Source organism: Procambarus clarkii, chromosome 62, assembly GCF_040958095.1.
Source record: "Procambarus clarkii isolate CNS0578487 chromosome 62, FALCON_Pclarkii_2.0, whole genome shotgun sequence".
NCBI lineage: Eukaryota > Metazoa > Arthropoda > Malacostraca > Decapoda > Cambaridae > Procambarus > Procambarus clarkii.
The window spans coordinates 27085473-27102928 of NC_091211.1; the positions used below are offsets into that span (position 1 = coordinate 27085473).

At 55.7% G+C, this 17456-nt stretch overlaps 1 protein-coding gene across 1 annotated transcript; it reads left to right on the plus strand.

The window, feature by feature from the left end:
- Window positions 1-7914: 7914 nt before the first annotated feature.
- LOC138354369 (suprabasin-like) lies at window positions 7915-16165 on the plus strand. Its single transcript, XM_069308543.1, has 5 exons — window positions 7915-7957; window positions 12747-13171; window positions 13439-13792; window positions 14735-15115; window positions 15788-16165. Exons 1-5 carry the CDS (start codon window positions 7915-7917, stop codon window positions 16163-16165), a joined length of 1581 nt encoding a protein of 526 aa, XP_069164644.1.
- The last annotated feature ends 1291 nt before the right edge of the window (window positions 16166-17456 follow it).

Genomic DNA, 17456 nt, shown 5'->3' on the forward strand with positions numbered 1-17456 from the left:
TTATCTTTGCAGTGTACAGTATTTTCACTGTTTTATCTAACATGTCATTTACAGCCGGACGCCATAAGACATTTACACATCAATTACATTCCACGTCAAATGTAAACGTTCCCTGTTGCCTTTACACAGGTAAGACGGAGTGATCAGGTCTCCCTGCAGGGTGAACACAACACTATGGCAGCAGGGTAAGTGTTAAGTCTTCTCTCTATGCTAAGGAAAGGTAGTTAGATATTGTTTAAATGAATTCAGCTTCCATTTCTTAGGTGATCACTCTTTATCCAGTCACACTGTATTGTTCTGGGATTTACTTACTAGACTCGGTGTCAAAAGTGGCAGGATTGCCTCATGTTACAGGTGAAGAGGGTACCTGCAGGGTGCAGGTATCCTCTGACACCTTGAGTGTTGTGAGTAGATGTGAGTAGCGCCGCCCAACAACCTGAGCCACCACCTGGTAGCTCTCGTCCATCATGCCACACCGAGGCCAGTGACGGAGGACGCCTCTAGGACACGCGGTGTCCACCACCCCACCAGGAGGACGCCCCTAGGACACACAGTGTCCACCACCCCACCAGGAGGACGCCCCTAGGACACAGTGTTCACCACCCCACCAGGAGGACGCCCCTAGGACACACAGTGTCCACCACCCCACCAGGAGGACGCCTCTAGGACACAGTGTTCACCACCCCACCAGGAGGACGCCCCTAGGACACACAGTGTCCACCACCCCACCAGGAGGACGCCCCTAGGACACACAGTGTCCACCACCCCACCAGGAGGACGCCCCTAGGACACAGTGTTCACCACCCCACCAGGAGGACGCCCCTAGGACACACAGTGTCCACCACCCCACCAGGAGGACGCCCCTAGGACACACAGTGTTCACCACACCACCAGGAGGACGCCACTAGGACACACAGTGTTCACCACACCACCAGGAGGACGCCTCTAGGACACACAGTGTCCACCACCCCACCAGGAGGACGCCTCTAGGACACAGTGTTCACCACACCACCAGGAGGACGCCTCTAGGACACACAGTGTTCACCACACCACCAGGAGGACGCCTCTAGGACACACAGTGTTCACCACACCACCAGGAGGACGCCTCTAGGACACAGTGTTCACCACACCACCAGGAGGACGCCCCTAGGACACACAGTGTTCACCACACCACCAGGAGGACGCCACTAGGACACACAGTGTTCACCACACCACCAGGAGGACGCCCCTAGGACACACAGTGTTCACCACACCACCAGGAGGACGCCCCTAGGACACACAGTGTTCACCACACCACCAGGAGGACGCCTCTAGGACACACAGTGTTCACCACACCACCAGGAGGACGCCCCTAGGACACACAGTGTTCACCACACCACCAGGAGGACGCCTCTAGGACACACAGTGTTCACCACACCACCAGGAGGACGCCTCTAGGACACACAGTGTTCACCACACCACCAGGAGGACGCCCCTAGGACACACAGTGTTCACCACACCACCAGGAGGACGCCTCTAGGACACACAATGTTCACCACCCCACCAGGAGGACGCCTCTAGGACACACAGTGTTCACCACACCACCAGGAGGACGCCTCTAGGACACACAGTGTTCACCACACCACCAGGAGGACGCCTCTAGGACACACAGTGTTCACCACACCACCAGGAGGACGCCTCTAGGACACACAGTGTTCACCACACCACCAGGAGGACGCCTCTAGGGCACACAGTGTTCACCACACCACCAGGAGGACGCCTCTAGGACACACAGTGTTCACCACACCACCAGGAGGACGCCTCTAGGACACACAGTGTTCACCACACCACCAGGAGGACGCCTCTAGGACACACAGTGTTCACCACACCACCAGGAGGACGCCTCTAGGACACACAGTGTTCATCACACCACCAGGAGGACGCCCCTAGGACACACAGTGTTCACCACACCACCAGGAGGACGCCTCTAGGACACACAATGTTCACCACCCCACCAGGAGGACGCCTCTAGGACACACAATATTCACCACCCCACCAGGAGGACGCCTCTAGGACACACAGTGTTCACCACACCACCAGGAGGACGCCTCTAGGACACACAGTGTTCACCACACCACCAGGAGGACGCCTCTAGGACACACAATGTTCACCACCCCACCAGGAGGACGCCTCTAGGACACACAGTGTTCACCACCCCACCAGGAGGACGCCTCTAGGACACACAGTGTTCACCACACCACCAGGAGGACGCCTCTAGGACACACAGTGTTCACCACACCACCAGGAGGACGCCTCTAGGACACACAGTGTTCACCACACCACCAGAAGGACGCCTCTAGGACACACAGTGTTCACCACACCACCAGGAGGACGCCTCTAGGACACACAGTGTTCACCATACCACCAGGAGGACGCCTCTAGGACACACAGTGTTCACCACACCACCAGGAGGACGCCTCTAGGACACACAGTGTTCACCACACCACCAGGAGGACGCCTCTAGGACACACAGTGTTCACCACACCACCAGGAGGACGCCCCTAGGACACACAGTGTTCACCACACCACCAGGAGGACGCCTCTAGGACACAGTGTTCACCACACCACCAGGAGGACGCCCCTAGGACACACAGTGTTCACCACCCCACCAGGAGGACGCCTCTAGGACACACAGTGTCCACCACCCCACCAGGAGGACGCCCCTAGGACACACAGTGTCCACCACCCCACCAGGAGGACGCCCCTAGGACACACAGTGTCCACCACCCCACCAGGAGGACGCCCCTAGGACACACAGTGTTCACCACCCCACCAGGAGGACGCCTCTAGGACACACAGTGTCCACCACCCCACCAGGAGGACGCCCCTAGGACACACAGTGTCCACCACCCCACCAGGAGGACGCCCCTAGGACACACAGTGTCCACCACCCCACCAGGAGGACGCCCCTAGGACACACAGTGTTCACCACCCCACCAGGAGGACGCCCCTAGGACACACAGTGTTCACCACCCCACCAGGAGGACGCCCCTAGGACACACAGTGTTCACCACCCTACCAGGAGGACGCCTCTAGGACACAATGTTCACTCACTTCCCTGATTTCCGGTCACAGTTCCACCACCCACCACCCACCCACCAACCACTGGCCACCCACCCACCAACCACTGGCCACCCACCCACCAACCTCTGGCCACCCACCCACCAACCACTGGCCACCCACCCACCAACCACTGGCCACACACCCACCAACCACCCACAACCCACCCACCACCCACCGCACCAAGAGAGTGCCTACAGCAGTGGCAGCACAAGACGGTGGGGAGCGTGGTGGTGGTGGTGTGGAGAGGGCGGCACTGGTGCACGGGGCGACGGGGCACACTGGCGGCTCCTTCATCACAGTGTGAGAGCGGCCACCCATCAACGTATTCATCAGCGAAGCATCATAAGTGTCGTCAAAAGATGTGTAATCCTCCCTGACTGTGTCTCCTCACCATCAACACCCTCCCTGGCTGTGTCTCCTCACCATCAACACCCTCCCTGGCTGTGTCTCCGCCTCACCATCAACACCCTCCCTGGCTGTGTCTCCCCCTCACCATCAACACCCTCCCTGACTGTGTCTCCCCCTCACCATCAACACCCTCCCTGGCTGTGTCTCCTCACCATCAACACCCTCCCTGACTGTGTCTCCCCCCTCACCATCAACACCCTCCCTGGCTGTGTCTCCCCCTCACCATCAACACCCTCCCTGGCTGTGTCTCCTCACCATCAACACCCTCCCTGACTGTGTCTCCCCCTCACCATCAACACCCTCCCCGGCTGTGTCTCCTCACCATCAACACCCTCCCTGGCTGTGTCTCCTCACCATCAACACCCTCCCTGGCTGTGTCTCCCCCTCACCATCAACACCCTCCCTGGCTGTGTCTCCTCACCATCAACACCCTCCCTGACTGTGTCTCCCCCTCACCATCAACACCCTCCCTGGCTGTGTCTCCTCACCATCAACACCCTCCCTGACTGTGTCTCCCCCTCACCATCAACACCCTCCCTGGCTGTGTCTCCTCACCATCAACACCCTCCCTGGCTGTGTCTCCCCCTCACCATCAACACCCTCCCTGACTGTGTCTCCTCACCATCAACACCCTCCCTGACTGTGTCTCCCCCTCACCATCAACACCCTCCCTGGCTGTGTCTCCTCACCATCAACACCCTCCCTGACTGTGTCTCCCCCTCACCATCAACACCCTCCCTGACTGTGTCCCTCCCTCACCATCAACACCCTCCCTGGCTGTGTCTCCCCCCTCACCATCAACACCCTCCCTGGCTGTGTCTCCCCCTCACAATCAACATCCCCCCCCTGGCTGTGTCTCCCCCTCACAATCAACACCCTCCCTGGCTGTGTCTCCCCCCTCACCATCAACACGCCCATGGCTGTGTCTCCCCCTCACAATCAACACCCCCCCCCCCTGGCTGTGTCTCCCCCTCACAATCAACACCCCCCCCTGGCTGTGTCTCCCCCTCACCATCAACACCCCCCCTGGCTGTGTCTCCCCCCTCACCATCAACACCCCCCCTGGCTGTGTCTCCCCCCTCACCATCAACACCCCCCCTGGCTGTGTCTCCCCCTCACAATCAACACCCCCCCTGGCTGTGTCTCCTCACCATCAACACCCCCCTGGCTGTGTCTCCTCACCATCAACACCCCCCCTGGCTGTGTCTCCTCACCATCAACACCCCCCTGGCTGTGTCTCCCCCTCACAATCAACACCCCCCCCCCTGGCTGTGTCTCCCCCTCACCATCAACATCCCCCCTGGCTGTGTCTCCTCACAATCAACACCCCCCCTGGCTGTGTCTCCCCCCTCACCATCAACACCCCCCCTGGCTGTGTCTCCCCCCTCACCATCAACACCCCCCCTGGCTGTGTCTCCCCCCTCACCATCAACACCCCCCCTGGCTGTGTCTCCCCCCTCACCATCAACACCCCCCCCCTGGCTGTGTCTCCCCCTCACAATCAACACCCCCCTGGCTGTGTCTCCCCCCTCACCATCAACACCCCCCCTGGCTGTGTCTCCTCACAATCAACACCCCCCCTGGCTGTGTCTCCCCCTCACCATCAACACCCCCCTGGCTGTGTCTCCTCACAATCAACACCCCCCCTGGCTGTGTCTCCCCCTCACAATCAACACCCCCCCTGGCTGTGTCTCCCCCCTCACCATCAACATCCCCCCTGGCTGTGTCTCCCCCCTCACCATCAACACCCCCCCTGGCTGTGTCTCCCCCTCACAATCAACACCCTCCCTGGCTGTGTCTCCCCCTCACCATCAACATCCCCCCTGGCTGTGTCTCCTCACCATCAACACCCAACCATGCAATGGGCAATGTTTTGACATTGTTTAATTGAAATACTTTATTCATACACGTGGGCACATATATAGTTGGCTTAGTGTACATAAATGTTCCCTATTCACCTATTCTTTACACCTTACACTGTTTACCTGTTGACTGGTAAATGTTACAACTTACTCTCGCACAAATATTACTTATTACTTATAGTCACTATTTCGCTTATAAATAAGTATATATGTGACATATTCCAAGCCATGTTTTTTTTCAAGGCACTAACTTTTTCTCTCAGTTTTATTAAACAATAGAGATTTTATACAAAATTTGACAATATCCTGAGTTACTTTACAATTTATATATTTTAGTTTTGTTTTATTATTTGTATAAAACTGAAATATCAATATATTTATAGCTTCAGTACTAATTGTATACCCTAAAGGTATAGCTTCAGTACTAATTGTATACCCTAAAGGTATAGCTTCAGTACTAATTGTATACCCTAAAGGTATAGCGTCAGTACTAATTGTATACCATAAAGGTATAGCGTCAGTACTAATTGTATACCATAAAGGTATAGGTTCAGTACTAATTGTACTTAGTATTAACATACTAAGAAAGTTAGGTTAGGTTGTGGTTTTCTATTCAGCTTTTCAAGGTAAACTCAAATATTCACAATAAATTAGTGTGTCACATATGCACTTATTCATAAGTAAGATATTGACTATAAGCAAGTGCGAGAACGGGTTGAATATAGAGAGGAGCACAAGTACGACGGACCACAACTATTTCTGTGGGTTTACTTTTCACCCAGAGAGAGAGAGAGTGTGTGTGTGTGTGTGTGTGTGTGTGTGTGTGTGTGTGTGTGTGTGTGTGTGTGTGTGTGTGTGTATGTTCACCTGTTTCTGCCTATACGATGGAGGTTTTATCTCTTGGACCCCGCCTTTTTAACCATTTAAACCTTCGGTTGTCTGTTGTACTGACCCCCTGAACTATTTTCTCTATCATATCTACTAGGGTAACTACTGACTATTTCGAGGATGTATCCCACAAGAGCTTTCTAAACTACTGGGTGAACAGAGGAATCAAGTGGAAGGAAATTTGTCCCAAACACTTGCTGTGACTATTACGTGTGGCTGACTCCCTTGTCTTGACTGTCAGCTGTGCTTGACCCCTTGTGGCTTGACTGTCAGCGACCCTGGACCCCTTGGGCCTTGACTGTTAACTGTCATGGACCCCTTGACCCTTGACTGTCAGCTGTCCTGGACCCCTTGACCCTTGATTGTCAGCTATGGGGTTGTGTGTCATGCGGTCGCAGTAACGAGGTTCATTCCGTATCATCACATCCGGGTTATCTGATGATTAAGTCATTGAATAATGTATATCTGGTAATTTATGCATCAGTTATGCACTGTGGGCTTGTGTGTCAGATGACACGCCTGGCACTCCTTCCTCATTAGTCGACGGGGCACTACCCGCCTGTTTGGGCCTGCAGGATCACGCTCCAGCTCTTAGACCCCGCCTTTCTAGCCGTTGGTTGTCTAATGCAATGACTCCTGGGCCTGTTGCTCTTATCATACCTGCTTTTAAAGTTATGAATGGAGTTAGCCTCTATAACCTGCTATTTAAGGTCATTCCATTTACTCACTAGTCTTACGCTAAAGGAAAACTTTTTAACATCTCTATGGCACATCTGAGTCTCAAACTTCCATCCGTGGCCCCCCTTGTTCTATTGTTATTCATTGTAAACATTTCCTGTGTTTCCACCTTGTCGATCTCTAAGTATTTTATATGTCTGTATTATGTCCCTCCTCTCCCTCCCGTTTTTCTAACGTGGTCAGGTTTAGTTCTTTCAGTCTGTCTTCGTACCTCGCAGCTCCGGGACGAGTCTCGTCGCAAACTTCTGCACCTTTTCGAGCTTCCTTGTGTGTTTTTTGTAAGCTGGGGCTTCACGTTGTGGCGGTATAGTCCCTCACTGGCCTCACATTGCTGATATGCAGTGGTCTAAAAGCCTCCTTTTAGACCACTGCTAGACCTTTTAGACCTAAAAGTGCTGCTAGCAGAGAGTATAGGGTAGGGACATTCCTTATGGGGTGGGTGTATGTCTTATAGGGTAGGGACATCCCTTATGGGGTGGGTGTATGTCTTATAGGGTAGAGACATCCCTTATGGGGTGGGTGTATGTCTTATAGGGTAGAGACATCCCTTATGGGGTGGGTGTATGTCTTATAGGGTAGGGACATCCCTTATGGGGTGGGTGTATGTCTTATAGGGTAGAGACATCCCTTATGGGGTGGGTGTATGTCTTATAGGGTAGGGACATCCCTTATGGGGTGGGTGTATGTCTTATAGGGTAGAGACATCCCTTATGGGGTGGGTGTATGTCTTATAGGGTAGGGACATCCCTTATGGGGTGGGTGTATGTCTTATAGGGTAGGGACATCCCTTATGGGGTGGGTGTATGTCTTATAGGGTAGGGACATCCCTTATGGGGTGGGTGTATGTCTTATAGGGTAGGGACATCCCTTATGGGGTTGACACAACAGACGGGCTGATACAATACACCAAATAAGAATGGAAACACTAATAGAATCGGATGGAGGAAAAAGACTTAAAGGTAAGTCAACTACGGGCTCACCATAGCCCGTGCTACTTGGAACTTTTTGTTCCAGGTAGCGAATCTTAAACAACAAACAAAAGACTTAAAGGTTGATAACACTGGCTATGTCTCCCGAAGCCAACGTGGGACGAATATTGGCTACATGGGCAAGGTTGGCCAATAACGAAAGTGCTTTTAGGAACCTTAACAAGAAACTGGAGCTCGCCACGATGGAGCCAAGATAGAACAGAGCAGACATAACCAACACAAGTAAGCTTCAACAGAGAATTTGCTTAATAGACAGAGGTGTAATTTTCAAACAGGGATCAGTAAGACGAGGGGACATAGAAGGGAACTGGAGACCTAAAACGTGTCACAATATCACAAATCTTCGACCTTAGAGTCATAAGTGGAGAAGCAACACATCCCATCTCAGTATTGAGTTTGGAATGTACATAAGAATCTTATAAACATCTTGCATCTTGGGGATGTACTCACCTGCTTGTGCTTGTGTAGGTTGAGCTTTGGCTCTTTGGTCCCGCCTCTCAACTGTCAATCAACAGGTGTACAGGTTCCTGAGCCTATTGGGCTCTATCATATCTACACTTGAAACTGTGTATGGAGTCAGCCTCCACCACATCACTTCCTAATGCATTCCATTTATTAACTACTCTGACACTGAAAAATTCTTTCTAACGTCTCTGTGGCTCATCTGGGTACTGAATTTCCACCTGTGTCCCCTTGTTCGTGTCCCACCCGTGCTGAAGAGTTTGTCTTTGTCCACCCTGTCAATTCCCCTGAGAATTTTATAGGTGGTTATCATGTCTCCCCTTACTCTTCTGTTTTCCAGGGATGTGAGGTTCATCTCCTATAGCCTTTCCTCGTAGCTCAATCCTCTCAGTTCCGGGACGAGCCTGGTGGCATACTGCTGAATCTTCTCTAACTTTTGTCTTGTGTTTAACTAGGTATGGACTCCAGGCTGGAGCTGCATACTCCAGGATTGGTCTTACATAAGTGGTATACAGGGTCCTGAACGATTCCTTACACAAGTTTCTAAAGGTAGTTCTTATGTTGGCCAGTCTAGCATATGCCGCTGATGATATTCTTTTGATGTGGGCCTCTGGGGACAGGTTTGGTGTGATATCAACCCCCAGATATTTCTTTCTATTTGACTCTTGCACGATTTCACCTCCATATGATACCTTGTGTTCAGCCTCCTGCTCCCTTCGCCTAACTTCATTACCTTACACTTTCCTGAGTTGAACTTTAGCAGCCATTTTCTAGACCATTCCTCCAGTTTGTCCAGGTCATCCTGTAGTCTCTGTCATCCTTGTCATTCTCTGTGTATCTGTTCTCCCCTTTTCTCAGTTTCATCACTTGTTCCTTCACTGCTGTTTTCCTCCTAATGTGGCTGTGGAGCAGCTTTGGTTGGGTCTTAGCTTTACTCGCGATGTCATTTTCAAACTGTCTCTCTGCTTCTCTCCTCACTCTGAGGTACTCATTTCTGGCCCTCTGGTATCTCTTCCTGCTCTCTGGTGTTCTGTTATTTCTGTAGTTTCTCCATGTTCTTTTACTCAGTTGCTTCGCTACCTTACATTCCTGGTTGAACCATGGGTTTTTCTGTTGTTTTTCGTTTTTCTCCTTTTGGACGGGGATAAACCTGTCTGCAGCTTCCTGGCACTTCTGGGTGACAAAATCCATCATGTCCTGCACATTCTTGTCTCTAAGTTCTGTTTCCTTTGGTATTCCCCTGAGGAAGTTCCTCATCTCGTCATATTTTCCTCTTCGGTAATTTAGTCTTTTTCCCTCTGATCCCATCCTTGGATAGGTTATCCCTACCTCCACCAAGTATTCAAAAGTCAGTACACTGTGGTCACTCATTCCTATGGGGGCTTCAAATTTGACTTCCCTTATTTCTGACTCATTCAGGGTGAATATTAAGTCGAGTCTAGCTGGTTCATCATTGCCTCTCACTCTTGTGGGTTCCCTGACATGCTGGCTCAGAAAGTTCCTTGTTGCCACTTCCAAGAGTTTAGCTCTCCACGTATCTGCACCACCAGGTGGGTCCCCATTCTCCCAGTCTATCTTTCCATGGTTGAAATCGCCCATGATTAAGAGTCTTGAACCATTCTTACAGGCAACTGAAGCTGCTCTCTCTATTATATTAATGGTTGCTATGTTGTTCCTATCAAACTCCTGTCTAGGTCTTCTGTCATTTAGGGGAGGGTTGTAAATAACTGTCACTATTATCTTAGGTCCACCCATTGTTATAGTTCCTGTTATGTAATCTCTGAACCCATCACAGTCTGGAGTTTCCATCTCATCAAAACTCCAGTCCTTCCTTATCAGCAGGGCCACTCCTCCACCTCCTCTCCCTTCCCTTTCTTTCCTTACTATATAGTAGTCCTTTGGAAACAGCATCTGTTATGACTCCTGACAATTTTGTTTCCGTGAGTCCTATTACATCAGGGTTTCCTTCTTGTGCCCTTTCTGCCAGTTCACTTGCTTTATTGGTAATCCCATCAATGTTTGAGTACATTACCTTGAAGCTCACTTTCTTATATTCAATTTCACCCTCACTCCCCACAAGTGTAGGAAGTTGTTCTATGGTCATTGCTACTTGGGTAGGCTCCTCCTCCTGTGAGGTAGTTGCCAGGGGTTCAGGGGGAGGTGGAGTGGGGGATGGAGGGCTTAGGTCTTCCTCAGGCTTGCTTGGGGCAAGAAGAAGTCTGGGGGTGAGGGGGCAGGGATTGCTTGGGGAGAGGGCACGCCCTCCTGCGGTGTAGTTGACAGGGGTTTCGGGGGAGGTGGAGTGGGGGATGGAGGGCTTAGGTCTCGCCTGGGCCTGCTTGGGGCAGGGAGAAGACCAGGGGCTGGGAAAGCAGGGTATACTTGGGGTAAGGACAGAGGGAGGATTTGGGTTTTATGATGGGCATTGTGCAGGTGCAGGGAAGGGTTTGTGCTGGGGGATAGGGGGGGCCCTATTGGGTGGTGGGCTGAGGTGTTGCATTCCCCCCTGGGGTTCCTGGGTTGCTAGATTGGGGTTCCCCACTCCCCTCTGGGGTTGCTGGGATGGAGGTTCCCTGGCTCCCTTCCTTCTCCTTGCGCCTTTTCCTTGCATCTGCTGCCATTACTATCTCGTCCCTGATCTTGTCCCTTTGAACATATACCTCTTTGTAGTTCCTTGTATACCTCAGTTTGCTCTTCTTTACTAGGATGTCCTCTTTGATGTCCTCGCTCTTGAATACTACCTTGATAAATCTCTTTTTGTCTCTGTTGTACTGGCCAATCTGGAAAAACTGTTCTATGCCCTGTTCAGCCCCTTCCATTCCTATCTCCGTTAATATCCCTGCCACTGCAGCTTTGTCTTTAGTCCTCCATTCCTCCCTTGTGGAGCCCTCTTGTTCCTTCACACCTACCACTACTACAGCTCTTTTCCTTTCCATTAGCTGGCAAATTATCACAGATTTCCATTATCTGTGTGTGGGTGTGTGAGTGGGTTAGTGTGTGTGTGTGTGTGTAAGAGAGAGAGAGAGATAAATAAATGTAAGATATGATACAGAAAATAGGTCGACATTCAGTACATTAGACAAGCAACGGTTAAAGAGGTGGGATCCAAGAGCTCGACCTTGCAGGGACAAATAGGAGAATAAAAATAGGTTAAATCATACAAGGAGAGAGCCACCTGGCCTCCCTCCCTCCACCATCTGTCTCCATTTGTCGCCGCGTCTTCTGGTCGCGTCTCTCCCCACGACAAATTAATTCGTCCCTCTCATGTTGATTTACATATCCAATATATCCCTTGCCTCGTGATCACTACCCCCCTTTTTCCTCACATTAATTTGATCCGGCATGATGTGGCTGTCTGCTCCTGTCTTTATCTTAACGGCACCTGCCTTAAGTCCTTCTCCTTCCCTGCTCTCTCTGTCTCTCTCTCTTTCTCTCTCTCTCTGTCTCTGTCTCTGTCTCTCTGTTTCTCTCTCTCTCTCTCTCTCTCTCTCTCTCTCTCTCTCTCTCTCTCTCTCTCTCTCTCTCTCTCTCTCTCTCTCTCTCTCTCTCTCTCTCTCTCTCTCTCTCTCTCTCTCTCTCTCTCTCTCTCTCTCTCTCTCTCCCTCCCTCCCTCCCTCTCTCTCCCCCCCGCTCTCCCTCCCTCCCTCTCTCTCCCCCCCGCTCTCCCTCCCTCCCTCCTTCCCTCCTTCATGAATTATGCAGTTATTATAATCATGTTATTATAACTATAGATAACTGAACCTAACCTAGGCTTCACCAATAAGCTAATTATAACAAATTATTTTATTTAGATAGCCTGGGCTAGGTTATGTTTTGGATAGACTAGATCCAGAATTTGCTAGTTCTATGATATGCTTAGTCCAGGATATGCTTAGTCCAGGATATGCTTAGTCCAGGATATGCTCAGTCTAGGATATGCTTAGTCTAGGATTTGCTTAGTCCAGGATATGCTTAGTCTAGGATATGCTTAGTCCAGGATATGCTTAGTCTAGGATATGCTTAGTCCAGGATATGCTTAGTCCAGGATATGCTCAGTCTAGGATATGCTTAGTCTAGGATTTGCTTAGTCCAGGATATGCTTATTCCAGGATATGCTTAGTCCAGGATATGCTTAGTCCAGGATATGCTCAGTCTAGGATATGCTTAGTCTAGGATTTGCTTAGTCCAGGATATGCTTAGTCTAGGATATGCTTAGTCCAGGATATGCTTAGTCTAGGATATGCTTAGTCTAGGATATGTTTAGTCTAGGATATGCTTAGTCCAGGATATGCTCAGTCTAGCATATGCTTGGTCTAAGCTAGGCTAGGTCTCCAGGCGGCCAGGACGGACAACGGTCTCCAGGCGGCCAGGACGGACAACGGTCTCCAGGCGGCCAGGACAGACAACGGTCTCCAGGCGGCCAGGGCGGACAACGGTCTCCAGGCGGCCAGGGCGGACAACGGTCTCCAGGCGGTCAGGACAGACAACGGTCTCCAGGCGGTCAGAACAGACAACGGTCTCCAGGCGGCCAGGGCGGACAACGGTCTCCAGGCGGCCAGGGCGGACAGTGATCTCCAGGCGGCCAGGACAGACAACGGTCTCCAGGCGGCCAGGGCGGACAACGGTCTCCAGGCGGCCAGGACGGACAACGGTCTCCAGGGGGCCAGGACAGTCAACGGTCTCCAGGCGGCCAGGACAGACAACGGTCTCCAGGCTGCCAGGACAGACAACGGTCTCCAGGCGGCCAGGACGGACAACGGTCTCTAGGCGGCCAGGACAGACAACGGTCTCCAGGCGGCCAGGACAGACAACGGTCTCCAGGCGGCCAGGACGGACAACGGTCTCCAAGCGGCCAGGACAGACAACGGTCTCCAGGCTGCCAGGACAGACAACGGTCTCCAGGCGGCAAGGACGGACAACGGTCTCCAGGCGGCCAGGACAGTCAGCGGTCTCCAGGCGGCCAGGACAGTCAGCGGTCTCCAGGCGGCCAGGGCGGACAACGGTCTCCAGGCGGCCAGGGAGGACAACGGTCTCCAGGCGGCCAGGACAGTCAACGGTCTCCAGGCGGCCAGGACAGTCAACGGTCTCCAGACGGCCAGGACAGACAACGGTCTCCAGGCGGCCAGGACGGACAACGGTCTCCAGGCGGCCAGGACAGTCAACGGTCTCCAGGCGGCCAGGACAGACAACGGTCTCCAGGCGGCCAGGACGGACAACGGTCTCCAAGCGGCCAGGACAGACAACGGTCTCCAGGCTGCCAGGACAGACAACGGTCTCCAGGCGGCAAGGACGGACAACGGTCTCCAGGCGGCCAGGACAGTCAACGGTCTCCAGGCGGCCAGGGCGGACAACGGTCTCCAGGCGGCCAGGGCGGACAACGGTCTCCAGGCGGCCAGGACAGTCAACGGTCTCCAGGCGGCCAGGACAGTCAACGGTCTCCAGGCAGCCAGGACAGACAACGGTCTCCAGGCGGCCAGGACGGACAACGGTCTCCAGGCGGCCAGGACAGACAACGGTCTCCAGGCGGCCAGGACAGACAACGGTCTCCAGGCGGCCAGGACGGACAACGGTCTCCAGGCGGCCAGGACAGTCAACGGTCTCCAGGCGGCCAGGACAGTCAACGGTCTCCAGGCGGCCAGGACAGACAACGGTCTCCAGGCGGCCAGGACAGTCAACGGTCTCCAGGCGGCCAGGACGGACAACGGTCTCCAGGCGGCCAGGGCGGACAACGGTCTCCAGGCGGCCAGGACAGTCAACGGTCTCCAGGCGGCCAGGGCGGACAACGGTCTCCAGGCGGCCAGGACAGTCAACGGTCTCCTGGCGGCCAGGGCGGACAACGGTCTCCAGGCGGCCAGGACAGTCAACGGTCTCCAGGCGGCCAGGACAGACAACGGTCTCCAGGCGGCCAGGGCTGACAACGGTCTCCAGGCGGCCAGGACAGTCAACGGTCTCCAGGCGGCCAGGACAGTCAACGGTCTCCAGGCGGCCAGGGCGGACAACGGTCTCCAGGCGGCCAGGGCGGACAACGGTCTCCAGGCGGCCAGGACAGTCAACGGTCTCCAGGCGGCCAGGACAGACAACGGTCTCCAGGCGGCCAGGGCTGACAACGGTCTCCAGGCGGCCAGGACAGTCAACGGTCTCCAGGCGGCCAGGGCGGACAACGGTCTCCAGGGGGCCAGGACAGTCAACGGTCTCCAGGCGGCCAGGACCGTCAACGGTCTCCAGGCGGCCAGGACAGACAACGGTCTCCAGGCGGCCAGGACAGTCAACGGTCTCCAGGCGGCCAGGGCGGACAACGGTCTCCAGGCGGCCAGGGCGGACAACGGTCTCCAGGCGGCCAGGACAGTCAACGGTCTCCAGGCGGCCAGGACAGACAACGGTCTCCAGGCGCCCAGGGCGGACAACGGTCTCCAGGCGGCCAGGACAGTCAACGGTCTCCAGGCGGCCAGGACAGTCAACGGTCTCCAGGCGCCCAGGGCGGACAACGGTCTCCAGGCGCCCAGGGCGGACAACGGTCTCCAGGCGGCCAGGACAGTCAACGGTCTCCAGGCGGCCAGGACGGACAACGGTCTCCAGGCGGCCAGGACAGTCAACGGTCTCCAGGCGGCCAGGGCGGACATCGGTCTCCAGGCGGCCAGGACAGTCAACGGTCTCCAGGCGGCCAGGACGGACAACGGTCTCCAGGCGGCCAGGACAGTCAACGGTCTCCAGGCGGCCAGGACGGACAACGGTCTCCAGGCGGCCAGGACAGTTAACGGTCTCCAGGCGGCCAGGGCGGACAACGGTCTCCAGGCGGCCAGGACAGTCAACGGTCTCCAGGCGGCCAGGACAGTCAACGGTCTCCAGGCGGCCAGGACAGTCAACGGTCTCCAGGCGGCCAGGACAGTCAACGGTCTCCAGGCGGCCAGGACAGTCAACGGTCTCCAGGCGGCCAGGACAGTCAACGGTCTCCAGGCGGCCAGGACAGACAACGGTCTCCAGGCGGCCAGGACGGACAACGGTCTCCAGGCGGCCAGGACAGTCAACGGTCTCCAGGCGGCCAGGGCGGACAACGGTCTCCAGGCGGCCAGGGCGGACAACGGTCTCCAGGCGGCCAGGACAGTCAACGGTCTCCAGGCGGCCAGGACAGTCAACGGTCTCCAGGCGGCCAGGGCGGACAACGGTCTCCAGGCGGCCAGGACAGACAACGGTCTCCAGGCGGCCAGGGCTGACAACGGTCTCCAGGCGGCCAGGACGGACAACGGTCTCCAGGCGGCCAGGACAGTCAACGGTCTCCAGGCGGCCAGGACAGTCAACGGTCTCCAGGCGGCCAGGGCGGACAACGGTCTCCAGGCGGCCAGGACGGACAACGGTCTCCAGGCGGCCAGGACAGACAACGGTCTCCAGGCGGCCAGGGCGGACAACGGTCTCCAGGCGGCCAGGGCGGACAACGGTCTCCAGGCGGTCAGGACAGACAACGGTCTCCAGGCGGTCAGGACAGACAACGGTCTCCAGGCGGCCAGGGCGGACAACGGTCTCCAGGCGGCCAGGGCGGACAGTGATCTCCAGGCGGCCAGGACAGACAACGGTCTCCAGGCGGCCAGGGCGGACAACGGTCTCCAGGCGGCCAGGACGGACAACGGTCTCCAGGGGGCCAGGACAGTCAACGGTCTCCAGGCGGCCAGGACAGACAACGGTCTCCAGGCTGCCAGGACAGACAACGGTCTCCAGGCGGCCAGGACGGACAACGGTCTCTAGGCGGCCAGGACGGACAACGGTCTCCAGGCGGCCAGGACAGACAACGGTCTCCAGGCGGCCAGGACGGACAACGGTCTCCAAGCGGCCAGGACAGACAACGGTCTCCAGGCTGCCAGGACAGACAACGGTCTCCAGGCGGCAAGGACGGACAACGGTCTCCAGGCGGCCAGGACAGTCAACGGTCTCCAGGCGGCCAGGGCGGACAACGGTCTCCAGGCGGCCAGGGAGGACAACGGTCTCCAGGCGGCCAGGACAGTCAACGGTCTCCAGGCGGCCAGGACAGTCAACGGTCTCCAGGCGGCCAGGACAGACAACGGTCTCCAGGCGGCCAGGACGGACAACGGTCTCCAAGCGGCCAGGACAGACAACGGTCTCCAGGCTGCCAGGACAGACAACGGTCTCCAGGCGGCAAGGACGGACAACGGTCTCCAGGCGGCCAGGACAGTCAACGGTCTCCAGGCGGCCAGGGCGGACAACGGTCTCCAGGCGGCCAGGGCGGACAACGGTCTCCAGGCGGCCAGGACAGTCAACGGTCTCCAGGCGGCCAGGACAGTCAACGGTCTCCAGGCGGCCAGGACAGACAACGGTCTCCAGGCGGCCAGGACGGACAACGGTCTCCAGGCGGCCAGGACAGACAACGGTCTCCAGGCGGCCAGGACAGACAACGGTCTCCAGGCGGCCAGGACGGACAACGGTCTCCAGGCGGCCAGGACAGTCAACGGTCTCCAGGCGGCCAGGACAGTCAACGGTCTCCAGGCGGCCAGGACAGACAACGGTCTCCAGGCGGCCAGGACAGTCAACGGTCTCCAGGCGGCCAGGACGGACAACGGTCTCCAGGCGGCCAGGGCGGACAACGGTCTCCAGGCGGCCTGGACAGTCAACGGTCTCCAGGCGGCCAGGGCGGACAACGGTCTCCAGGCGGCCAGGACAGTCAACGGTCTCCAGGCGGCCAGGGCGGACAACGGTCTCCAGGCGGCCAGGACAGTCAACGGTCTCCAGGCGGCCAGGACAGACAACGGTCTCCAGGCGGCCAGGGCTGACAACGGTCTCCAGGCGGCCAGGACAGTCAACGGTCTCCAGGCGGCCAGGACAGTCAACGGTCTCCAGGCGGCCAGGGCGGACAACGGTCTCCAGGCGGCCAGGGCGGACAACGGTCTCCAGGCGGCCAGGACAGTCAACGGTCTCCAGGCGGCCAGGACAGACAACGGTCTCCAGGCGGCCAGGGCTGACAACGGTCTCCAGGCGGCCAGGACAGTCAACGGTCTCCAGGCGGCCAGGGCGGACAACGGTC